Source organism: Anticarsia gemmatalis, chromosome 14, assembly GCF_050436995.1.
Source record: "Anticarsia gemmatalis isolate Benzon Research Colony breed Stoneville strain chromosome 14, ilAntGemm2 primary, whole genome shotgun sequence".
NCBI lineage: Eukaryota > Metazoa > Arthropoda > Insecta > Lepidoptera > Erebidae > Anticarsia > Anticarsia gemmatalis.
In genome coordinates, this window is record NC_134758.1 from 7,702,962 (window position 1) to 7,730,755 (window position 27,794).

The 27,794-nt window shown below is 36.5% G+C and overlaps 2 protein-coding genes across 7 annotated transcripts in view; one reads left to right on the forward strand and one right to left on the reverse strand.

The window, feature by feature from the left end:
• pip (heparan sulfate 2-O-sulfotransferase pipe) overlaps positions 1–20,435 on the forward strand; it is a 74,191-nt gene extending 53,756 nt beyond the window's left edge. For all 3 annotated transcript variants that reach the window (XM_076122672.1, XM_076122673.1, XM_076122671.1), the window contains exons 4-10: positions 7,354–7,442; positions 9,519–9,741; positions 10,624–10,762; positions 12,359–12,515; positions 17,098–17,222; positions 18,884–19,038; positions 19,512–20,435. In XM_076122672.1, coding sequence (XP_075978787.1) covers positions 7,354–7,442; positions 9,519–9,741; positions 10,624–10,762; positions 12,359–12,515; positions 17,098–17,222; positions 18,884–19,038; positions 19,512–19,738 — 1,115 coding nt within the window. In that variant the 3' untranslated portion in view covers positions 19,739–20,435. The remainder of the gene's footprint in view (positions 1–7,353; positions 7,443–9,518; positions 9,742–10,623; positions 10,763–12,358; positions 12,516–17,097; positions 17,223–18,883; positions 19,039–19,511) is intronic.
• Positions 20,436–20,725: 290 nt separating this feature from the next.
• Positions 20,726–27,794, reverse strand: part of Gbs-76A (Glycogen binding subunit 76A) — a 47,893-nt gene continuing 40,824 nt past the window's right edge. For 3 of the 4 annotated variants that reach the window (XM_076122549.1, XM_076122548.1, XM_076122546.1), the window contains exon 2: positions 20,727–23,449. In XM_076122549.1, coding sequence (XP_075978664.1) covers positions 21,800–23,443 — 1,644 coding nt within the window. In that variant the 5' untranslated portion in view covers positions 23,444–23,449 and the 3' untranslated portion in view covers positions 20,727–21,799. Of the gene's footprint in view, positions 23,450–27,794 lie in introns of all 4 variants that reach the window. The other variant, XM_076122547.1, reaches the window with a different exon arrangement.

A 27,794-nucleotide genomic window follows, 5' to 3' on the forward strand; every position in this document is an offset into this window, starting at 1 on the left:
GTCTGTCTGTCTGCTACTCAATCACGTCTAAACTACTGAACCAATTTGCATGAAATTTGGTATGGAGATATTTTGATACCCGAGAAAGGACATAGGCTACTTTTTACCCCGGGAAAATTCAGGAAATTCAACGAAGTCGCGAAAAATCAATATTATAATGACATTGAATTAACAAAATTCCGTTGCCATGGCAACTGTTTTAATGGCGGATATTCCTTAGCGCGACTTCGTTATACTAAGAGATATAAATAATTTCGAGTATATTTTTCGTGAAAAAAAGCATATTTTATATCATCACGCTACGACCAATAGGAGCAGAGTACCTAACAGTAAATAGTGTTACAAAAACATGGAAAATTCTGACCCATTCTCTCTTATGTGACGCAAGCGAAGTTGCGCGGGTCAGCTAGTTTATTATAAAAGAGCTTTAAAAATATTGTACCTCTTCACAAGAATTTATTGCTTTTGCTTCATTACGATTGAACAAACAAAGCTATAAATAAACCTTTCATTGTTTTAAAATTAAAAACAAATAACTACAGTTGTATTCAAATTTATTCATAGTCGTTTTACTACTAGTTTTATTTATATTTTTAACGCAGAATCTTAAGCCTTTTTTATACCCTACGTTTTATAGACATGTCCTGGAAAACGATAAGTTTTTATAGATTGGAGAGGACTGTTACCGAAGGTCCGAGTGGTAGTAAAGATAACACGTTTATTTAATTACTAATGCGAATAGATCGTTACGTTAATGGCCCACAAATATCCTGTTAAGGGTACACGGGAAAAGTGAAAAAAGCTGAATAAAAAACTCGTCTGCTCACATCCTGCTGTTGATAGTCGCTAACGTCTCAACTCGTTCAACGATTTTATATAATGACGTCGCGTAGAAATAGATTTCCAGTTTGTTTTCATACTTACGTAAGGATGCTTGTTAGTTTTCCGCTGTAGTTAAGCTTCTAGGCTCAATCAAGACTAAAATAAAAACAATTTTTATTGTTTTAGTAGCGGACAGCGCGATGCTTCTCGATAAATTTGGATAGGTTTACAACGTCCTCAAGCACTTCTAAAGATTATCATTTGTATAATGTATACATTTTATAACGCGCAATAATATAATGATTCGAAGAAGTCTTATGTTAGTCAGGAATAAAGTAGCTAGAACAAGATTTATAAGTTTACTTCCTAATAACTTTAAAGATTATCAACATAATCTCTTCGGACAGATTTACGATACTTTGCGCTTCCCGACAGTGATTCTACAAAACGCTTAAAGTATAAAGAAGTTCCTAGAGTTGTAAATTCACCTGAACATTATGTATATTCTTCGGTACGTGTCGTCCGCATGTTGACGAGCTTCCTGAAGCGACTCGTTATGCTTTCCATACAAATGTTCTGCACAATACAGCCTCCGTTCCTATTGATATACGTCGCTGCGAGATACTTAGGTATACAAGGATGTACATGTTTAACCAGTTTCATAGCTTATGAATAAGTGTCTGATAACCTACGTGCTAGATAAAGGGACAGCAAATTTATGAATTCAACTGTCAAAATTTCTTCTGATAAGCTATTTGGTACTTATTCAGAAGTCGTGAAGGTGTGCCTTAGTGTGATAACGTTCTAACCGATAGATAACAGACTCTTTGTTATGCATAAGCTCTAATCAAACTAAATATTTTGGGATCTAAATGTTTTTATCCTGTTTGCTGTTCTAATCTTTTTGTTTTTCACCTTTAAACATAGATCAAAATGAAGGGCTTTAGAGACCATCAGTAAAATTACTGTTCGACTTGATAATTTGATGAAATTTTTTTAGTTTTATTATGATTTCTAGTTCGATTTTACTACATATTTATGTACTAGATTGCGTTATTTGCATTTGAAATATTCTAGGCATAGTTCAACTGGACTATTATATTATAATCTTATGATTTTGCTTAACTATTACATTATGACAGTTAGGATGACACTATTAAAATAGTAATAATCTACGTAGTTAAGATGAGACTAGTAATAAAGTCATAAAACTCTTATAAGTATTTTAGAATTAAATCTTATATTTACGACACATCTCATAAAATAGTTTATATACCGATTCGTTTTGTGATGTAAATAAATACTAATAGTATCATTTGACTAGAAAACTGCAATATTGCAATGGTTTTAGTGCCCTGAGCTATAAATTAAGACTATTATAACCGTCTGCGGCACTGCCCGCTATCATTACACTTTAAATGGTCGTCATTAGGCACATCACGCAAACTCATTTCATTTATATATTCACTATAAAATTAAATCCCGGTTGTATGAGACATTCTCATGGAAAGCAATGAAATGTAGTCATAAAAATAAAATTACTTTGGCATTTATCTAGTATTCAATTTCTGCAGGTGGATATTCTTTACAACAAAATCTGTAACAGTTAAATTCTAAGAAATCTTTTCGCACCATTATATTGACGTTACTGATTCACAAACTTATTCATAGTGATTTGCAAATCGCACGGTTTTTTGTGAGCACATTAATTTATCGGTTATTATTGGCGGAAAGCTCTGCTTGATTGTTAGTATTGGAATTATTTGGATCGTGATCATTTCGTTTGGGTAACAATTTTCGTGTCAATCGAGTGGAGAGCAGTGATCGGGGTCGCCGGGCAGTGGCGTTATGACCGCACGTGACGTCATCACAACAGCCTGCGCCACCGGATGTGCCCCGCTACACTTGATTCGGTATTCTCGTACTTTTTTCTTTAATATCATTATTATACACATTATCAAAGAGGCCGTCTTATTTATTTTCGTAGTTGCCGTTATTATTCCGAATGAAGATGTAGTTTTTATGATTCCATCGGCTCCAGCCTATTAGTATAGTTCACGCTTTAATGGTAACTATATGTTTTATTCCATTTCTTATAGTTATTTTTTATCGGATAATAAAGTGATTTTAAAGCAATAATAATATATGACTGTAGCCAAAATATGAATTCGAAAGAAGATAAAAGTAGCGTCCGAGTAACGGTGGAAGCCGAACTTTGAAAAGAAGAAAAAGTTCATAATCAATTTATCCGACAAAGGTGGATTCTTTTTTAATTTCGTTGCTTTTTTATTAATTTTCTGGTAAGGCGGCTGACACATTAAACGTTGATCAGCTATTGTTAACCAAACAATACTTGTGAACTACACAATCATGTAACGGTCCATTTCTTATCACTTTGGATCTACACATATTGTAGCGATCTTTCGGCGAACTCTCGCATTTTAGAGTTAGTTTTATGGGCGGAATGTGAATACAAAAGGCCATTAAGTCGATGGTAGCGTTGAGCAGACGTTATTATTGCTTTGTTTAAGAGAAAGTTAGATCTCACACCTGTCTTGATATTCATAATGTATTAATTGTCTGTGGGTTAAGAAAGTAATTAATTACAATATCATATAGAGCAGTAGGTAACACAATTATATGGAACGTAGTTGTTGGTTCAGTTGTTAATTTGTGAGAATTCGACAAACCAAACAATGCCTTATCACCTTGTAAAACAACTTATTAACTAATTATCATAATTATTGTAAAGTATTATAATTACGGTTTTTTATGTTAAGTGGTACAAAGTGCTATTATATTTATGTTCAATGTTTTTTTAGTGACTTGCAAGTGTATGCTTGTTATATTGATAGCAATATGAAGGATAATTATTGGCCATGAAGATATAGTATTAAGAAAGTATGAGTATTAAAAAATATCGAAGTAGGTAATACTTTTAAGAAACAGACATAAATAACGTCATGATATTAAATAGTAGGTATCATATCATTATCGAATCAGCTATTGATATACTTTATATGAAAAATTACACAGAGTATCTTAAACGAACTTAATATTACTTTAAATGAAATTGATTTTAGATAAAAGAAAGCAATATGGTTATTTGGTGCAGAAAATATGCAGCTGTAGATATAAATTAAGAGTCCAATATGTTAAGTAAAACCAGTGCATTTATTACTCTTGATATTATTTTTTTTGCAAATCTCCGTATAGGTGGTCCAGACCACTGAGATTGCGAACACGAAGTAAATAATAAAAGAAATCGCTCCAAATTGTTTTTGGATTACAAATATAAGAGAGACAGACGTTTATATCTGATCACGTAAAATGAAAGTAGTTATTACGGAAATGCCAGCGTTGCTGTTCTTTTTAACAGGCACTGTTTCAGTTAGAGAATAAGGATGGATAAATATTCTAGCAAAAATCCTGGATACATTTAAATGTTAAAGAAATCTTAACTTTTAAACTCTCGCATTGCATTTTTAATGTATACATAATAGAATACGGGAATTCGCGTTAATTCCCAAATTCTATTACTAGCTGACCCGCGCAACTTCGCTTGCGTCACATAAGAGAGAATGGGTCAAATTTTTCCCCGTTTTTGGAACATTTTTTACTGGTACTCTGCTCCTACTGGTCGTAGCGTGATGATATATAGCCTATAACCTTCCTCGATAAATGGGCTATCTAACACTGATAGAATTTTTCAAATCGGATCAGTAGTTTCTGAGATTAGCGTGTTCAAACAAACAAACAAACAATCAAACAAACTCTTCAGCTTTATAATATTAGTATAGTATAGATACAATAAAGAAATCTTCATTTTTAACTCTATGTGTCAAGTTAGTACGAATACGTCGTAAATCACGTAAGTTTAAGTAATCGCGTAAAGCGAATCCTAATTATACCGATTATGCTCTTGGTCTTTTTATATACATTACCTATACTTATCGTACATGAATAGCAATAATCTAGTTAAATGTGAGAGTCAAACACTACACTCAAAAGACACCCTTAGGATGTTCGTAATCATGCTAATGATAAGCTAAAGCGACGCTACAAGCACTACATAAAGTTAAAACATTTAACAAGTTCTCAAGGTAATAATAGTATTTGATATACGTTTTGCATTCAACAAATCTGAAGCAAGACGTTCTCAGAATTGAGCATTATTCCTTGAATTGTGCAAACTGACAACAATAGTTTCTTGTTGTCGATAAAACACAAAACGGTTCCAGTGAACAGTGAACCATATAGATCGTGTATCTAAACACTAGCTGACCTGCGCAACTTCGCTCGCGTCACATAAGATAGAATCACAATTTTCCCCGTTTTTGTAACATTTTTCGTTGCTACTCCGCTCAATGGTCGTAGCGTGATGTTATATAGCCTAAAGCCTTCCTCGATAAATGGTCTATTCAACAAAAAAAAATTTTCAATTCGAATCAGTAGTTCCTGAGATTAGCGCGTTTAAACAAACAAACAAACTCTTCAGCTTTATAATATTAGTATAGATTCTATTGGTCGTAGCGTGAGATAAGTAGTTCCTGAGATAAGCGCGTTCAAACAAACAAACAGACAAACAAACGCTTCAGCTTTATAATATTAGTATAGATAGATTAACCCTGAACAGCAAGAAGCATACAGTTACGTTGTAACATTACCGATTTGTGAAAGACAATTTCCAATGGTCAGGTCGTGTTTGAAGTGCAGCACAGATACTCGTTATATTCGATATTAGTGTCGTGATATATAACAGGAACAAAACTATCTAGTAACGTGTTATATGACAGCTCAATATTATTTATTATCGTTATTTAGTGTCGAATCCTATGATAGCCTTTCTGTGCTATTAACATTTTCAATTACATTGTCACTAAAATTTTGACGGAAGTATGTCATAAATTTACCTTAACTTTACATTAAATTACGGTTTTTTTAAGTGATTATGCGGTGTGAAGACAATTTCCTAGTTCACTAAGTGACAAGTAATACACAAGCTCAAATAAAAATATGAATATGTTACCGACAAATATGATACCAAATGTAGAACGATTGTCTACAATCGATACTATCGAGTATCGAGAGTATGACGATTTAATTAGTTTCTTTTGTTCACGCTAGAGGCGCTCATCAATAACAAAAATGGTCCATAGCTGGCTTGTCGTCGATAGTAGTAGAAAATCGCGATATTAAATGTAGCGCTATGTAGTTTTATTTAAAAATCATTTTACGTGCTCCGCGTCTTTACAGGAACATTTGCATTACGCAGTCTTAATCAAATGCTAATTTATTAAAATAATTGCCTCAAAGATATGATACACGAACGGCATAATATGTGCTCTACTTATCTCCTAGTTACCATACAATGTAGTAGATACGTTTCTTTGTAAAGATCCGACTGCTAGTTAAGTGGAGTTTATGCAGAGAGATAGGGCTCGCGATCTTCAAACCTTATTAGGCGTAGAATGTTCACTTGATCGACACTAACACCCGCATTACTAGCGAATACTAGCGATCTAATACTTATCTACAAACGCTTTAGTTGCTAGTAAAGGCGGATAGTGTACAAGTGTCAGATTATGTTGAACGCTTCAACGATTTATGTTGATACGATCGACGTACGGTCAAGCTATTTCACTTCTAGACATACCTATACTTCCGAAATTTTGTTTATTTTCCAATTTTTTTCTTAATATATTCTATTCGTCCCTACTATTTCCTCAACGAAACCAGATGTTATCATCATTTGAGTAAAGAAGTTTCTAAAAAACGATTTTTAATCCAGTCACGTAATTTTTTGCATAAAATACCAATAAAAACTTCAATTTTATAACAAAATTAAACATCTTCGCGGTAAACCATAAAAACGGTGTTTCGCTAAACTTTTTACTGTCATTATTTGCAGACGCATTTTTTACGTTTGACGAAACGCCTCCCGGTTTCATAGAATAAGTTCTGATACGTAACCAGTAATTTTATTTTGTCCGATTAGTTCTAGAGTCATCAGACTACCGACCATTTTGAGTTAACCACTAATATAATTGTACGTAATGTTAAATGTATTTAAGAATATATTGTGTATATATTTTTTGCGTATATTCTTTGTCACGGTTATTTCCGCGTACCTAATTTAATTTAGCGCAATATCAAGGTTGCTAATTTTAGGCACGTGCATACCTACTGTTTAAGCATGCAAAGACAAGACGCATTTTTCCAGTCTACTTATCTTTTGAATCATTCATCGAGCTTTAGTAACAAACTCAGTTTGTTATCCCTGTAAACAATAAATCAACCTAATAATTACATCGATTGCATCAGAATAATAGAAACAAAACACTGCATCTTCAACACCTGTCTACAAAACAATTCCTCATCGAAATCAATTTAAATGTTTCCTAACAAAGGCCACACGCTTCATTATTTAATACTAACACGACTATAAAAAACCAAAAAAGCAATCAACGAGTGTGTTCCTACAGTAAGTACCAGATGTACCTGTGTTAATAACTTTTCTTTTTTGTTCAGGAGTCCCGACGGAGCGCTCCGAGCACGGCTATGCGTCTGCGCAAGAGTACAAAGAGGCTCTCGAAGCGATCAGAAAGAACACCGGCGCTGTAAGTTGCTCGATATTTATTATATCATTTAGTACACAATGATAGCTACTTTATTATAGAGAGAAAAATGACTGTTGTGTTATTGATAGATCTTGCATCTAATTGGGTATTCAAAGAACTTGATTTGAATATACAATGATGGAATTGATGCCACAACAATTAGTATGAATAGATTACAAAAGTTCTGAATATTGAAATGCAATAAATAAATTATATCTCCCTTTATCCGATCTGTGGGTTAAGCAACCCTTGGCGCGGTCACTCTATAAGGCCTTCGGGCGGCTTGAACAACTTTGACACTAGGTTGACCACTAACCATACGATAAGAAGAAGAATCTCCCTTTATGGAAACTGCAATTACACTAGAAGACTGCTAAGTAAACTGCGAAGAATCTCTGATATTTTTTATCGGAACACCGTGTGTAAATTGATATCATGATTAGGTAAGTATAAGTTTGTTTTACAACAAAAAAGCGAATGATACACCAATCATACGAAATGCATATCACTGTAGAACTTAAGGTCGTTGATCTTTACAGTATTTGGGAAAACCCACTTCATCAGACAATGCATTAGGAAAAGTACAACCCTAATAATACAATTATATTTACTTACGATACGTACGAATTTGTAAAGTAATAGGCTATTACGTCGGTATTGTTGGGCGAGTGCCTCCCTCATTCAATGTAATAATGGATCTCGAATCACCGGTCGTGATCGCGCCTCTTCTATAATAGAAATACGTCTCGATGCTCTCGGACAGAGGGTCTTTCTCAGCCAAATAACGTCCAATGACAATAAAATACGAGAAATACGAGTGAAATGGATGTAGTAAATTCTTCGATTAGCTAGCGAATAGTTCGTTTTCATGCTCCAAGTCTTGTAAAAGGATTTATTAAATGGTATCTTAGAAGCGTGTAATGAAAGTTATTATGGAGTCTTTCTGTAATTTTAAAGCAAAGTATTTTTTTTAAATCTTCTCTTGTTTATCCGTGAAAACCAATTTAAGCACGGTTTTTAAAAATAACGTGGTTGGTAGCGACAATGCCAGATTATATTCTAGCGATTATTCTTCATTTTTATTGTAGACGTATGTAACACATAATCTTCCTGTAGGTACACTGTACTCTTGGTCGTTTAGAAAACACGTGATATAGAAACATACGGGACTTAACGTAAATACTTACTTTTTCTCGTAAATTAATATTCATTGCGAAAGTTTAAAAGTTATGATTCCGATACTTGTCTACTTGTGGATTGATGGACCCAAAGGCGTGAATTCCTTAAGGCATCAGATAGTCCTTACCCGGCACTGAGTAACGAGTACATTTAATGTCGGCAAATACTCAATAGAAATAAACTAGAACCATAAACATCTTACCATGTTATTTAAGAGGTTTCGACGTAAATAAACCTTTTTACATTACCTTAAGTTATATAACAGCCATTAAGATTACCGTTCTAAATAAGTAAATAACTGTAAAGTATGTACAAAATGTCGGTATTAGGGCGCATTGCTTAACTCCCGTACTTATATTATGTAAAAGTTGGTACATCATTACACATGTTCCACGCGCTACGCACGATGCACGAACCAATTATCCAAGGCATCCACTTATCTGAGTTCTTTTAATTGAGACACTTGTAGCAGTACAACTTGCGATATAGTATAACAACCAAAATATCTAGAGTCGATTGCACTTAGCAACTATAGCCAGACCACTTGGAAAGCCTTAGCAGGTATTTCCAAAACTCTTTTATTCAAACAGGCAACCGTTACTTGCATTAATTAACCTTTGCATCACTGATGTTCTAATTTCTGAAAAACAAAATGTTGTATAATTCCAACAGCCGAGAATCTTGTATACAAAGCTCTCTAGTTGTCATACTATACAACGACCTATGGTCTTAATTATTACAGAGAAGACAACTGAGATAATCTGGTGTCAATGATAACAGGATTTTTTGGTATCCTACAAGAATTGGTTTCATTCATAGGGAAATCAACTAGCAGTAACCCATCTGTCGAGACGTATTCTTCAACACAAATTATAAATTTCTTTTTTTTGTGTCCAGGAGCGCAGCAAACCTCAGCGTACTCTAGAAGCTGAGCCAGAAGACTCTCAGCAGCTGGAAGAGGAACAGGAGTACTTGGACGAGCTCCTCGTACCGGAGCCCTGGGAACTCAACAACACGGCGAGGGCTGGCGCTGAGATCCTGTTCTTTAACAGGGTACCCAAGGTCGGCAGTCAGACCTTCATGGAACTGCTTAGACGACTCGCTATTAGAAATCAGTTTGGTGAGTAAACGAAGCATTGCTGTTAGCTGTTAAACTGTGTTATCATGTCACTCTTATTCAAGGTTCCTGCGGGTATAAAGAAGTTGATGATGACAGATTTTCTACGTTTCCGTGTTTATTTTTATTTTTAATTGATTTGTTGATTTTCGATCACAGAGTAGGTAGTACTTCGTTACATTATTATTACCTTAAGACGTATACATTACTGGCAGCCATTATCTTCTATTTGATTAGTGGTGTAAGGCGTTATTTCCTCATGACAACTCGATAGCATACTAAACAACTTCTTTGTTCTCGAGAGACTTAGAACATAAAGTGTTCCCCGCAGAGGCCTCGCATAAAATCGTTACCGTAAATCTAAATCGGTACATTGTAAGCTCCTAAAGCATTTAATTTAATTAAAATCTTGATGGCTAATAAATGCAAACGGTCGAGTTGCCTCCAAAGTTAAATTAATGCAGTAATGAAATGCTCAATTAAAATACTTTGAACCCTAATTTCTCTGATAATCAAGTAAACGTGGAATGTGAGAGAAGAAACGAATGCCTTATACCATTTGTGGGCTGCGATATTTAATGATTGGCAATTAATCGGTCATCATTATCGCGAGATCGTACTGATGGACGATGAAAGGAAAAGGCTCTTAAACCTTTTTTCCAGAATTCCCGCGCTAATAATAAATCTTGTGTCGATAAGGACTTCGCTAACTTGCAAATCATGGACGATCAGATCAAAGGCACACAAACACAAGTTCCATATGAGAATGAAACGGTCGATATAGGTGGCTTTAAAGTGAAAATAAATAATTGCGTATTAATGATACGGATATTTGCATGAATGACAAGGAACCTAATATTAAGTTGTGATTGTATTGGTGTTCAGGTTTCCACCGTGACGCAGTTCAGCGAGTGGAGACAATTCGGTTGGCGCCGGCGGATCAACAGATACTGACGAGCTTGGTATCTTCATACGCGCCGCCCGCTTCATACATCAAACACGTGTGCTACACTAACTTCACCAGGTAAACATGTATTACTAATTAGGTACCTAATAATAAATGTGCTACTCTCTTTCTCTTTGTCCCTGGCCAATCGTCCCATATAATAGTGGGATCTGCCTTCCTTACACTCTCCCTCCACTTCGCCCTATCCTTGACGTCGTCTTCCTCAACCTCACATGTCTCGCCGCACCACTTCTGTTCACGTGGTCTTGGGTCTCCCTCTTGGTCTATAAATGTCTTTAGTTATAAATGTGCTACAAATAATTTATATTATATGACAAAGAAGGATGCTTGTACCAGAAATTAGAAACTACCTATAAATAATGACAAAGTGAAAACAGTGGTAGTAACTAGTAAGTAAAACATGGTAAAAATAAAAAATGTAGAGTCACTTTCAGAAAACATAATGAATCAAGATTTATAGCGATGTTCAATTTGCAAAGCCAAGGGCGACCTACACAACAGACAGCCTGCGTTAAAGAAAAACAACGTGCCTCCTGCCTCCAGCAATAAACTAAGACGCGGGATGAGAGAGTGCAAATTACACGGCAATCGGAAATAAACAACAAACGTCGCTCCGCTTTATACAGCTCAAGTTTATAGGCATTCGCGCTCAGTAACGTTCCACGCATAAACTATATTACAGACTAAATTCTACAACGAAACTATTGAATACAAATGGGATAGTAACCTTTCAAAACCACAAATCCAACATTAGCTAGCGGTATCCGGCGCTATATCAATGACGTAGAACAAAAACAGACCTACAACTATCAGTCAAGATATCGATACAGCTATTTACTACGCATTGTGAGGCATTGACTCATTCGGCCATATGAAGCCGGCTCTCGGACATCAATCAAAATGCACCAAACTCTATTGGTTGTAGACACATAACATGATTAATGTATCTAAGACATTAATTGGCGAGTCGACCGCGGAGTTGTACGTATAACTCTCTTGTTAGGAGTAATTACACAACACAAGCACGTGCAAAAACCGTGTTGAATTCTAAAGTCTATTGTTTTGTTCATCGATACTACTATTGAGGGCGGACGCTGCGTTTCGGTGTAGCTTTGCCGTATTTTCTCTATAGCACTAATTGCATTACTGTACTAGTATTGTGAACAACGGTAAAGTTAATTCCTAATTAGTTTTGTAAATTTCATTAGTGCTTCGAATTCGCCAATGATCCAAAATCAGGCATTCGCACTAACTTTTTACTTGTGTTTTAAATTCAATTGAATTCTCTTTCACACTCATTTAGCTTTAAGATTGTAAGCAGTCATGAGAAGTGCAGTGGCACGGAATTGCTGGGCTACATTTAATTCTATGGACACTTAAAATGCTTGCATTCATATCTTTTTAGTTTTATTATAATTTACTGTGTAGTTGTTCTACATTAAATTATAGTCTAAGTAGTTCAATGCAAAATACAAACAATAAACAGAAACCAAGCCTTGTCGAGCAGAATGTTAATTACCTAGTTTCAAATATTACATTTTTCTGTGTCCATTTCGCACGCATCAGTGCAAACTACGATCATTTTAGTTTGAAAATTAAACTTTTATAGCGACATTGAAGTACTTTAATTGTATTATTTTCTTCTATTCACAGATACGGCTACCCAAATCCGATTTACGTGAACGTGGTCCGTGACCCGGTGGAGCGAGTGATCTCATGGTACTACTACGTGCGTGCGCCGTGGTACTACGTTGAAAGGAAGCGGGTCTTCCCTGATCTGCCGCTTCCTGATCCAGCTTGGTTGAAAAAGGTTTGTACCACACCTGTTACCAGAAGAAAAAGATCTAGAAAAAATGCTAATTCCAGTTCAGCAACGACACGCAAGGAAAAATAAATTCGGCTTACTAAAATTACCAATGTTGAAATTCTGTAGAAAACGTTTGCTTTTGTGCAGTTAAAACTTTATTTGATTTCACTGACACAAGTATGTATTTACTCAGTCATGATCATAATGCGTGTTAAACGTTCATGACGAGTCTAATACCTACCTACTTACTTGCTACATATTTTCATAATTTTCTTACTCCGCCATGAGAACGTGTCGGCCATTAGATTTTTTATTGTTTCTGCAAGTAGTCGTGACATGATCTCCGTTCACGAGATGTATTTTTTTATTTGTTAACGGTGAAAATCATCTTAAGATTGTTCTGATCAGCCTCTTCGAGGAGCACTGATTGTTATAGCCTTTAGCGTTTACGGCTCATGTGCAAGGTGCTTTATCAAAATTACACCCTTTGTGATGGACAAATTGATCGAATAATATTGTGCCAGAAGGGCGAAATTACACTGAAACCTAGACTTTAAATTATCCCCGACTTCGTTCGGTCGTTTGTAACATAATGTACACGATTCCATAACTAAATTACTTTTCTTTGATTAACTTTCTAACTAATGTTTGTTACTAAATTGCTATTTTAAATTTTACAACAATACCAATTTGGTTAGGCATACAGAACTTAGACTTCCTGTTGCGTGTGGCTTACGCTGTTTTAAGTCAGAAGTTGTCAAATTATCTGACGTCTCACTTGGATTATAGACAGCAGATACTGACATTTGATATGGAGACTTTCAAATTGTGTCTTCATTTTATTTGTTTTTCTTGTAAGTAACTTTCTTCTCATGGTCACTGACGTACAATTCAATCATGATTGTATTTTTATTCTTCAAGCAGAGCGTATAAAAAGTGTTTTGTTTACGCGTTGGGTCCTCGCGGTAGACCGTGCGTCAATTTGCGCATCAATCTGCGAACAATCGGTCACGTGCCGCGCCGTTAACTGCGCAAGAGTTGATCCCTAGCACTCCTACTAGGGTTACCATGATGACATTTTTTACTCGTCTTTTTATGTTATGTAAGATGAGAAGGTTTTTTCGGTCTGAGTTTGACCTTCAAGAGTTATTTGAACCGCCTGAAGGCCTCTTTTTAGGTAGCAACTGCTGTAAGTTGTCAAGCACTTGAATTAAACGCACGATCAATGTTAAAATATTGTTACGTATTTGATTCGTAAATGTGTTTGCAATTTTCGTTACTGCGTTTATGTCAAGAACCTTTAAACCAGTAATTGAAATACTAAAAAAATTTTCTTTTATTCAAAATATCATTCAATCTATTATCTCGAATACTTTGGTGCTCCTAACAATAAAAAAACAAGGTTAACAATAAACGTGCTGGCTGATAATCGGTTAGCACAGTTTGTTTTTACCGGTGGCTGTACGAACAATAGAAAGAGCACCGTCTCACATCTGTCTGAAGCAAATTTATAACGACCATTAGCGCAGTGATCATATCAATAACCATCACTCACTTGTCGAATTTAAAAGTGATAGTTCCCATAGTTCCATACTGTAGCGATTTCCTTGCGCTGCAAACCCACTTTATGGTCAATCTACCGTATGACCTTATCAGGACGTTTCCGGAATCCGATTTTCCAATTTTACACTATTAGCTGTGTCGAATCCCATTTTTCAAGTGTGACGCGGCCCGTTAGAGCTGTCAAAACGTTCATTTTGTCGGATCCCATAGACAAGAGTGGAGATCAGTCGGTCACGACGGCTTCGTGCGATTAGTACGACACGAATCAATGCTCACGATCGACAGGTTACATTGAGAGGTAGATTGAACCGATCGCAATGTTACCGGCTAACGACTCATCTGTTAATTGGGTTAATGTATCGGTGGGAGATGATATACCATTGAGAGTAGTTAACGAGCTGATTGTACACTATCTAATGGATTAATATTACACTTTATTACTGGGCTTCTATTGCGCCAAATTACTTTATTATTTAATTTATTGAATTATTGTTTTGTAATGAATCGGTGTAACTGTGCCGCTACCATGAATGGGCACATACAACAAGGTATACTGATTTACAACTGCACAATTAGTTGTTTGATACGATTCAAAGTAGTAATAAAAAGTATTTTTTTATTTCGATATTAACGTTTTATACTACTTTTCTTTATGATCGCCTATTTTTAAATGGTTTCATTGATATTGAAATCCAATTGACTTCTGTACGTTACTGCCTTCAATATCGTTAATAAATAACAATGATTAAATTCAAGAACGTTTTTGATTGGGACTCGATCGAAGTGTGGTTGGACGATGACTCTTAGACGGAGTTGAATCTTTATTTTGTTGCTTTTTAAAATTTATTTTATTTATGTCAGTAGCAGTGACGGTTTTTAGGAATTGACATTCATTTTTTTTTGCTGTTCAGTATTCTTAATAATTGTTTTGGTTCGTAAATCAATATTTGGAAATATGGTCGTGTATTTAAACTGGAAGTATTTAAACACCTCTGTTTAAACCTTCGGTCATAAAAGGCGTGAAGTCAGAGTGGAGACAAAAACAAGAAGTTATGACTTTTTAAATTAGGAAACAGCGTGTAGTCTGTAAAAAATATTATATAAGTTTAAAGTGCCATTTTATTGGAATAACGTGGAAAATACTATAAGATTTTCCGTTATTTTTTTTACGTAAATATACATCGCTTGTTTTATTCAAAGGGGTAAATAAATAGAGCTTCGAAGCACCTGCAAACGTTCTGCTATACAATATTTTTCACTTTATCAAACCGTGGCTGAGTAAAAAGACCTAATTACAGTTTATTTGGTCCATTTTTCTTTTCTATGGTCGGAAGACTCACAGTCAATCTCTGTGATGAAAAATATTTGCCCTTGTTTTATGTTACTTGCTTGCATTATAAGAGCGGTATCTACTTTATCGTATTCATCAATTTGATATTAGATAGTTATCTATTGGCGATCAATCTACTGCGTTTGATAAATCGATTGACGTTTATGACCGCGAGAACACCACAATGGGTAATGTGAGCCCTTTAATCATGTAACGTATAAATAGACAGAGTATTCGCCTTCTACGGAGGGTCTAACACGTATAATAGAAAATTAGTTTTCCCTGGAGTGTTAAATATAAGCAATAATTCTCTGCTTACTGTACATAATAATTCTAAATATTTTCTAGGATCATTTGATAATATGCTGTTAGCTAATTAATGACACTTATAGCGCGATTCTCTTCAATTGGAACCATCGAGTATCAAGAGATTGACATTTAAAATGAACTGCAAAAATAGTTTCTACGACGCCCGCTAGAGGCGTTGGTCAGATTTCATATAACAACTTTCGATAGGTTGCCGGTTGTCGATAGTCGATTCTCTATTACTATCGGGTAGAGAATCAAGCTACAAATGACATTTAACAGCCGGCCCAAGATTGTATGAGAGAGGTCCTATCTCCTTTTCGCCTTCGTGAAATTAAATTTTCCATAAAGCAGTGCTGTGATAGAAAATTTATTTCGTAATCTCCAACCTTTTTAATGAGGTTAGTAAGGCCCGGCACACATATGTTTTACTTATTAGATTAACTGCTTTACCAAACTCATTCCCCTGCAGATGAATCACAATTACGAGAACAGATCTAATTTATTTGATAAACGATATAATTACGAGCCCCTAACATGTTGCCGCCACACACATACAGAATATATTAACTACAAAACTTTATTTACTATGTGAATAGGTTTCAGTTCGCGCCTACGTCATATGATCACCCACTCAGTACTGTGCAAAAAATAAATTAGTTTCGCGATAACAAAAAAATTGACGATATAATTAGTTTTAGGAAAAAACTAATTGTAACGTGCTTAGTATTTAGAGCTGTGGTCTAATAAGCAGTTAATAATTAACATTGCTGTACCACTATATTAAAGGCGTTATATCCGTTGAAAGTTAATTTGCCAATGAACGGTTCATCACTGCTTGTATAATATAATAACAACATGTTTCCTCCCGAGGCGTTACACATTGCCATTTGATGTTCCACTGAATATTAATTTATTTACATAAAAACTTAATCAGAATGTCTTTATGTCCCAACTGACTTCACAATGGCGGATATGTTTACGCTTTCAGACTTGCGATTTCGATAACGTTTGATGATAGGATGTATAGGAAATGGAATATTTGAATTTGTTATTCGACCGCCCAAAGACCGCTGGCCGACATTCTAAATTTATTAATGGAATTTTAGATTTTACTTCCTATGTCTAATTAGTAATTAAATAACTAATAAATTATTCTAGTTGTGTAGATACGTCTTCTAAGTTTTAAACGTCTTAACGTACCTTGGGTACCGCGTTATAATCGTTTTCATGTAGACTTTCAGTAATTAGGCAACCCGCGTTGCTTTAATCATAATCATACGTTGATTGACATTGGTTTGGGATACTCTCTAGCTATATTAACATAACTCTCCCTCTATTTCATAATTTTTTCAAATATTAATGTGTTATTTTAATAAATTGCAGGACTTCGAGACTTGCGTCCTGAGTGGTGATCGTGAGTGCCGCTACATCGAGGGCGAGACGCACGAGGGTATCGGAGACCATCGCCGGCAGACGCTGTTCTTCTGTGGACACGAGCCTCAGTGCACGTAAGTATTATTCTTCATAGTAATCTTATGCTAATACCTGTACTACTGGTCATTGGAAGGGAAGAGCGAACGAAAATAGCCTCTTTAATAAAAAAAATACTTATTTTGAAGTAAATTTGAATTAAAGGCAAAATTGTTCTTTGATACAAGTAATGGTAAGATTATTTTTTAATATCAATAAAGTGTTGAACTAACCGTACCGGCTAGTGTGAGCCGGTTTGCGATGCATGAAGATACTTTGCTATACGTTTTAATGAAGGCGCACTACTATGTCAAAAATACAAAAAGGAAATCCTTAATTCGTTCTGTCTTACATTATAGTGAAAGAAAAAGCAAAAATACCTGGCATACAATGATATAACGGTAGGATTTATCAGTTCCAAAAGAAACACAAGATGATACGTGTAGCGCCATCTATGTTTCACATCGTCAACTATTTTACATTCGCGCGTACCATACCTAAGTATATTTAGTTTTAAAGTTAGCCACAAGCGTCTTTAACATTAAAATACTTCAGACCTTACATAAAAATACATATCATTATTTGGCATTATAAGACAAGTCGACAATCTACATATTTATACTAACCATATACCGGCAGCATAGTTTTCTTGTACTGCCTATCTAGGTATGAAAATTCAGCCATACCTATACATTTACTACTTAAGTAATCTTTATGTGCATACGGGCTTGCATATAGCCGAAACTTTGGCAAACATACCACACTAATATAAAAAGTATATAAAGCTATAGGTACTCTACAACCTTGACCAGAAATAACCTAGAACATCCCGTGCCGTCCACTAATAGATTAATATCACGAGATTAGGAACCCCTCGCATTACCAATTCTTCTATCAATAGTTGTTTACGTGTCAAGCTCCCCTTTTGTTTATCACGCCATATGCTACCTACACAATTGCCGTTAAAAGTGGCCTGATCAATTGAGTAGTTCGTGTAATAATACAGTTGCCAAATGTACTAGTCCTACTAATAATTTAAATGCGAAAGTTTGTGAGTATGTATGGATGTTTGTTACTCTTTCACGCAAATACTATTGAATTTATTACAATAAAATTTGGTATGTAGGTAGCTGAAAACCCAGAATAACACATAGGCTACTTTTTATCTCGGAGTTCCCGAGGGATCGGAAATTACACGGAAAGGGTTTCCACGCGGACGGAGTCGCGGGCGGCCTCTAGTGAAGTCATATTTGGCAATTGTCAAGTGTACATACTTACTTTAATTGATAAGTGAGATACAACATTATCTTGTTATATTGTTATTTATTTTGCTTATGACACATCAAACGTGATAAGTTAAAAATAGTTGGCATGTGTTTCAGCGATTGTTAAGTTTATTTGTACTAAAAATGCTATCGTCGTTAATTAAATCGGCTCTTGGGTTTTTGTATAGAGAGGAGTAACTATAGACTTATTTCGGCAGATTATTATAGGATCTAATCTATCTAAAAACGGAGTCTTTGTCTCCATATCTTCTTCCTTTATAAATAAAACACATTGATTTCGGACTTTCGGAATAGAATATTGATAGTACCGGCTTTAACTAAGAATTGAATTGTTGAATCTGATTCGTGGTGTAAGTGATATGTCTTCAGATATTAGTAGGTAACTTACCTCCTGTTATTTCTATATTTTACAGGCCATTCAACAGTGTGGAAGCTCTCCAGCGCGCCAAGCGGGTGGTGGAGGAGCAGTACGCGGTGGTCGGCGTGCTCGAACATCTGAACACGACGCTCATGGCTCTCGAGAGATACGTGCCTCGGTTCTTCAGAGGAGCACTCAAACTATACTGGGGTAAGCTAACAGTACTTTAAAATAGTTATAGACATTAAGGTCTTACCCCTCCCTCGTTTAGGAGGAGACCCTTGCCCAGCAGTGGGACAGTAATGGGTTAAAAAAAATTACTTATATCATACACTAAATTACTTTAAGTTGTTACGTTCTATGGGATAGTAGCAGAATCAGTGTAAGGATTACTTCGTCCTAGTATAAGAAAGGGGATGAGAGCGGTTATGCCTTGGATCCACGACGCTGGCGAGGTGCATTTCGGGATCATATCGTAATTATCATCGACTTTTCAGTGAATATTTTTGATTTAAATCTACCACACATCAATCTACATAGTAACCAGAAAAAATATTGTTAGGTCTTCGAAGTAATTCTAGCATACTACTCTGTGATCCATAACTAGCGTAACGGTCAAACGTTGTCAATAATTAACACTTCCTCCCTACTCCCTACTAACTGCTTATTACGTCAACTTACAGAGGAGCTGAACACCTTCAACCGTATCAACCGTAACGCGTTCAAGCCACCAGTATCAGAAGCAGTCAAGCAAATCGTCCGCGCAAACTTCACCAGGGAAATTGAGTTCTATGAGTTCTGCAAACAGAGGCTTCATATGCAGCTGAGAGCCCTCCGGGATCCTACCATCACCCTCCCCACTACCAGAAGTGGGAGGAGAAGGCGGACGAGAAGAAACGGAAGGGTGTAACCATGGTAACTGATGGGTATCCCATCGATTCTAGACTGTTTTAGATTTTGCTAGGTTATGTTTGTATGCGCAAGTGATGTGTGAACTAATTAGGGAATCTTACAGATTCACGTACCTTTAATTTTCCTTTTTCTTGTCTTGTTGTGTTCTTTTTTTTTCTTGTGTTTTCTTTAATCATAATTGTATAGTATCTTACAGACCTTCAATAGTTAAGTGATAAGTAGACTTTCTTAACAGTTACTAGTAGACCAGTGATCTATTTCTTCTTTCGCTTTCTCTTCGATATAATTCATATGGTGACGAGAATTTTATTACTTCGCCATAAGGTTCGTCGAGGTGCTACTAAAGTCTTCATCGCCGCCATTTTGGCGATAAAACTGTGACTATTTATTGTAATTAGTTCTAATATAAGTGATGTCCATATTGATTTATCTTTAAGCAGCAATCTTTATAAGTTCAGCTTTTGTTTTGTGTATATTTTAGTTTAATGTCGTAGCTATAGAGATGGCCACTAACTAAGCAGATTCACTTATTCGTAGTGTACGGTTAAAGCCTTTAACTCGATCTGCTTATGATCTTGTACCTAATGCTGCGGACTTATTTATTATGATCAGAATAAAGTGTAATTGTGATATATTTTGCTTATTGATAAGATTATATGATTAAATAATATTAATTTAAAAATTTGTTTCATTTAAGATTATTTAGACCTTTGTTGCTACACATCTAGATGCCTAACTTAATTCCAATAAAATACAAATATTTACACTAATGTCTTTTGAATTATTCTGATGTACCTACAGTAAAGTCATCTCATTATTATAAAAATTACAATAAATCTTTAAGGAAAACTGTGTCAAGGAATTAAATATTATATACAAAGTGTTTAGTAACTAGGAGTAACAAGTCCATAAAGTAGTTAATTGCGTAACTAAGCATTATGTACGAGGATTTAGTAGTAATAAATTGAAACGAGTGTTGTATAATTATGCACATTAATTTATTAGGTAGGTATTTATTATAAAACAGGAGTCAATTATAAAGAGTAACAATAATAGTTCATAAGGATAGCATTCAAATTGTTATAAAATTAATATGGCCACGTTTTAAGAATTCAGGTACATATACAAAATATAAAAGTCGGCCCAATAAATAAATTATAATATCGCTTAAAATTAACAATAATTTAATTCCATAATTTCTAATAGTCTCATTTGATTAAAATCTCAAAACTGAATCAACAATTGGCTATTATTTATCAGTTCTCACGTAGGAAGTATGTCATGATACCGTGATTATAAAATATGTATAAAATATAAATATATCCAGATTATAACATCCATATAAAATGTTTAGTTATATTATTATTCGCATATTTATATATCATTGTGTATCGAAACATCTCATTCAACATTCATGTGTCTCACACGCTTCGCAGCTACTTTAACAATTTTCTGAAACTTTAAATGATCTAACAAGGAGGATATTATGTCACCGTCGACAGCTCGACACTATTATAAACTATTCATTACAATATTAACATAGTATCTACAGTTCATAAGGAGTTATGTGAATAAAATCTGTCTATCTAGGTGACACTCCTAATTCGACATATTATTACAAACGTCTAATAGTGTCGTAAAAAATGTATTAAAATATTATTAATTAATATCATTCAGAATTCATCTCTCTCAATATGTACAAGGAGTGCTCGCACGCGGCACACGCCGCTCTACATCACATTTTATTGTCCTAGGGGACCTACTCTACATTAACATTAACATAGTACGAAACGAAAACTTCGATAAAATTTACATTAACTCGAACGTCGCTACTGCAAAATGGCACTCTGAGAACGAGTCGCACACTCGTCGGATTATAATATCTACACCTAGTCTAATTTATATCACAAGTACGCTTTACAACGTTAAGCCTCTTCGGATCGGGAGGTCGGCCGCCGGCGCTCGCGCCGGGGCTGCCGGCCGGGGGCGGCGCGCCGGCCCGCGGCACGCCGCTGCTTCACTGTCACCACTCATCGCAGCAGTCCCTGCCGCGTCCGGCTCAGTAGAACGACGGGTGCCAGTCCACAGTGGGGTGAAGCGGGGCCGCCGCCCCTGATGCTGGCGCCACGGCGCCTAGTGCCAGGCAGTCGAAGCAGTAGTTGGCTCCGCTGTTGTTGTCCCAGTACTGTTGGCCCTTGCACATGAATCGTACGGCTATCTCGAGTCGCTGCCCGGACGATATCGCCGGCGCGTACAGCACGAACTGGAAACGGTCCGAGAAGCCGTCACACGAGCCCTGTACATAGGTGGCCTGCAGATCCGTGTATGTCCTCCACTTGTTCATTGTATAGCGTATGTGTACAGTCTTGTGGAAATCTAGGTTTCGCACTCGTACCGAGCCGCACACTGTGACGTGCACTCCGTCGCACACCCGCGCGCTTTCCAGGCTCACGTTGAGGGTCTCAAGTTTATCGGTGACCTCCTGCGGCAGTTGAAATAGTGGTACTAGCGTAAGAGCACCGAGTCGTGGCGGCGTTCGCACCGGTGGCGCACTTTGGACATCGCAGCCGGTGAGATCGTCGTACGCCGATTTAGGTATGACAGGAATTTCATCCATAAATGTTTTGACATCCGCTAAATCAAGTCCTAGGACGTCCGCAAAGCGTACAATCTTCTTGCGGCCCGGCGTGCCGGGTGGCGTCTTCCCTGTTTTGAGGGAAGAGCATCGTCGTACGCGCTGAGGCCGATCATCCTCTCCTTCGTTCTGGTTTTCATCAGCTTCATCTTTAACTTCAGCACTTAAAAGGGACGGCTCGATTTCTGGCGCAGGCGATACTTCTTTTTCAATAGGAACTTCACTGGTAATTATTTCTAAAGGCTCCTTTATAACTTCGTTGCATGTGTCGTTTTCTTGTTCTATTACCTCTTGCAGCACTTCCTCGTCGAGTGGTATTTCAACTTCAGCAAGAGAAAGGGTTTCCACATTTTCTATAACATTATTTTCGAAAATCTTTTCAGTTTGGATGACTTCATCAACAGCTTCTGAGGGTTCACTTTTAGCAGATTCGAATTCAGAGTCACTGTCCAGCGTTAAACATTGGAAGGCAGATAAGCTTAGCCGGTCAGTTTCTACGACCACAGGTGGTTGAACTGCACAATCAACTTCATCGTGGCTGTTTTGTCGCGCACAACCTTCAAATGTCATAGCGGAATACAAGCGTTTATCGGCGTGACCGTTTTCGCGTGGAATTGGTTGAAGTTTGACGGGCGGACAATCCGTATAAAAGGCTGTAGAAAATGTAAAACCATTTTTCGCCTTATCCGGTTGTGGCAGTAAAAACTTAGGTTGCTCTTTTTGTTCAGGCTCATTATCGACATCATAGAATGCGGGTTCATTTTCTTCGGTGGGAGATCTTTCGGGGAATCCGGGCTCGTCCTCGTCTACGGGGCTGGAGGGGCTCTCACACTCTAACTCGAAGTCGTAGAAGGTGTCGAGTTCTCTCTGATTAGTGGATGTGGTGGGTCGGTGTGCTGTGGTGGAGTCTCTGGTGAGCCAGCTATTCTCGCAGTCGTCGTCGTGGGCACCGCCGAGGTTGCTGAGGCGGGAGTGGAGGTCGCGCGCGAACGCCGCCGCGCGCCGCCCGCACGACATCGGCAGCAGTGAGGTCAGTCCGCACTGCGACCCGGCGCGATCACCGCTCATCTGCGTCTGAAACATCATACATTCGCTATTAACATCGAGCTTTTGTACAAATACCAACATTTTGGAATATTACAAAAAATATTGTGGCTATTTATAAATTAAAGGTGACCTGGATGGTTATTTTATTCATGTTGGCACAAACACAGATCGTAAGTTTTAAACATTTGCATACACAGTACAAGAATTTCATACTTTCAGCTTACATACATATTATTATATGAACAGCCATATACGACTGAGCTAAAATTATACAGAGAAAGGTTTTTATTGTTGCCAACACGTATTCATTGTGGCTCGTTAGATTACTCAGAGATCGAAGCAACTTTTTAGGCTATCTACTGATTCAATACTATTAATAGTGATTCATTTAAAAATTATGAATAATGATCGACTAGCTTTTAGGGACGAGATTATTTAAATTAATAGGTAATTGAATACTATATCGAATACCATAATATCTGTCATTCTTCTTGCGAATATACGGTTGTGTTCGCGAGCTATTTATTCCATACTATCACGTATGAAAGTTGAATGTCAAAAGTGAACGACCTCGATAAGATAATACAACTACACTGGCTCTCTGTGATCAGCAGCCCACAGTCCAGATAATACTCAAACTCAATACATAGAACAAGCACCTGAGACCATATTGCATTCATGTCAACTAGAATTATTTATTATCTTCCATACCGCGATGACATAAAACTGTAATGAGCGCCTAAGGTATTTGCATGCGTCATTAATATTGTTGTTGGCACTTAAGATTTCACCTACATATCTCACAAGTCTCAAGGAAAGCGCTACACTTTTCTGAAGAGTGTCGCGACATGGCGAAGGTCAGTGCCCGACCTATTTCCAAGGCGACACTAAACTGGGTCGCAGAACCTTGACCCCAATGTGAGCTCTCGGAAAATCATCTGATAAAAATCTTTTATAATGTATAATATTATGTTACATTTCAATACCTATATCCTCGAGGAATAATGTTCTGAGACCGCATAAATCAAGTCAATAAAGTGTAATGTGGTTGATAACAAACGTCTATAGTAACCCGATACTGGAAGCATCAACCAGCGAAGTATGTAACAATAACCTACCAATCACCGTCCATTAATACACTCGAATGGCGAAAGGTCAGATAATTTCAATACAACGATGATTCTTTTATTTTGATTTGTCACCCGAACACGGCCATCGTTTGTAACCGCAACCGTTTTGTTATTTGTTTGCGTTTTGTTTTGTTATAAAATTGGACTAAATTAAAGTGAGCTGTTGCGAAATTGAGTGCGCGTGACATTTGACGTGAGGATGATATATTCATAGTAGATAACAGCTCATTTATCCTGTTATTTTGGGGTGCAGCAATGCATGTATTGCGAATTTCGGAAGTGTACGTGACGATGTTTCGTAATGATGTTCCGGTGCCAAGATCCCTACGTCAGGGAAGAGCGGGAGCAGCGCGGGCGGCGAGGAGCATCTGGCGAGTGGCGCAAGTCCACGCAAGTCCGGCCGGATGACGACCGCGGGATAACTCATAATATCGTTGGCTTTCGGGAGACATACTATTTTTGATTTGTTTAGACAAGTCTAGCTGTAGCGATATATAAACCACCCACAGAAAATGTACTGTCGCCACTAGACTTTTCTAGTTCGTACACAGTACGCCGGTTCTACATTAATCAAATACCATTCAAGCTACGAAGTAACATGTCTCATAGGAGAATTTGGTATGCAATTCTGTCTTGAAACAAGCCTCTAAAAGCCCAAGGTATTAGTGCCACGAATAAATTAAAACATAAACGGACAGTTTGTTCTCTGGAACGGACATACAATAATTGTGATATAACATTAGGATAAGATTGTGTACTCTACCACAAATTGACAAACAGTTAATGAGTGAGCAAATATTACTTTGGACCGAATGCTGCTTGCATTATTGGGTAAACAGTTCAGTTGCTAGCTCCGTAATAGTTTTTAAGTATCTATGTAGTTGGTATAAAAATATTTTCATAATATCGAATTACCCAAAATATAATTATCCATGATTCGATTTGGAATGAATTCATAATCGCAGTGATTTTGTTTCTCCATTCATCGTAGCTACGTAGAAGATGACGACGTGATTTGAATGATACAGTTCCTCTTACGTGGGCAGACCCCACTGCGTCAAAACTAAACAGAGCTGATGATTTATTTTCAAATCGTAGGAGGGTACATTTTCAGATAAATATAGTTCAGTAATGCATCGGTGGCCAGTACGCCATTATCCAATCAGGGCGAGTCGGTCACCGCTCCGAGGCTGGGCACCGCGAGCCGACCACGCCACTCGTTATTGTTCATAAATAATGCCCGAGTCAATTACTACACGATTTGCGAGAAACAATACACGGCCTACCGCGGCGCATGCGCAGAGCCCCTCACATGTGTAGAAATGGAGAAATTACACAAAACAAGGAAACAATAACAATAGATGCTCAACAGAACACTATAAAGAATAATAAACTTCCAATAGATTAATTTATGTGACCGGTTTTCCCCTATCAGGCTGATAACTAATAATAATATTTATGTAGTTATATAACAAAGGAGATATCTCAGTTATCGTTAAGTGGGTGGTAAGTTAAGTGATGGTTTGTAAACATTACGATGCCTTTCACAGGTGATTGCATCCGAAGGTGACATAATGTAAACAGAGAAAGTACTTACACTTGAAAGATAACCTTTAACAAATAATATTTTGTCAAAGAACCAAATATAATGTTTTAATTGAATATAAAGAAAATACCTATAGATACCTAGAACTGTAGTTAGTAATCAAACATCACACGATGTATATTTGCGTATGAATAACCTTTGCAATGACATCTGGGTGTAAACTGATCCGATGATAGCAAATCCAAGAAATTAGTCAAGTGAAAAATAAGTGTTCTTCTAAAACCCGTCATCACTAAATGTGTTCATTGCTAAAGTCCTGATTACTTTTTAAATTATCACTTTAAAAGCTTTTCTTCGCTGTTTTAATTAGCTAGTTGACACGTTCTTGTTAGCTATCACATTATTTTTCTGTTTTATTGAAAAAGACTCATAACTTTCATAGTTGAATGACTACTCGTTAATCAATAAGATTTTATTTCAGTTAGCTTACATAACACAAACATATTCTTAAAACTACTAAGACAATTAGACATCATAGAGAATTTCAAAATTTAATTAATCATTTAAATTTTATTTATTACGGTATGTCCTCTTCCAATTCGGTTTTTATGGGTAATTTCATTCACCAATGGAATAGAATACTTCAGTTTTTTCTTTTGTAAAATTATGAAAATCCACAACGTATTTCAGCGAACAGTTTAATAACACTTAATTAAATTATGTATCTGTATATATCTGTCGTGTGTATGTAATAAGTAATACCCATACGCAGATGCTTGCAATTGCTACCATAAAGTGCGCAGATCTTCCACAGGAATGGTTCATCCATTTATTCATAGAGTGGTAGTTATCAATCGCGTGACTGCCTGCACACGCCCGCCCATTTAGAATCCTTCGCAGAAGATTCAGTCAACGCACTCAGTCTCAGACATTCCTACACACTCATACAGATTCGTCGTCATTTGTTCAGATTTACATAGTTGCAAATGGCGTCTAAAAAGTAAGGAGAACGGAAAGCTCTCGTTTTCTCAGATTTGAACGTGTATCTTATGCTCTAGCCAATATTTTTGAATCATCATACCGAGAATAAAAAATAATTTTCACAGTGTTTATCTATGAGTTTTGTATTTTTTTTAAATTGGTACTAACTACCGGTACTGTAGCGTTTTATATGTTTCTATCTCATCTCAGTGCAAAATAAAAACTAAAGTAATGTAAAAAATGTAAATACTATTCCCAAGATAAATTCTTAATAACGGCCACTGAAGTTTGCACATAAGATAGATTATTAGTATATATGTAATCCCATTAATATAAAGATAAATAATAAGGCATGCGCTACATAACATGCTAGAATTAGAAGTGCGTACGTCATAAGAAGCTCAATGAAGAAGTTCGATAAGGGCGGTCATTGAACCCATAGATAAGGCACAATTGCTGTACATCGTGCGATATTATTAAGTGTTGCCAATGAGTCTATTGTGCGACTGACTGTTTGGCTTGCACTTAGAAACATGCAATCTATTATTATGATTGATTTCATAACGCACTTGACAAATGAGCACAGTACTACGATACTTTAAGGAAAATTCTACTGGAAATCGCGAAAATTTGTGCGGTTCGCCGGATGTATGGTTGTTATGAATGTACAAACTTGTACGTGACAGAGTAACAATACTCTTTCACACGAAAACCG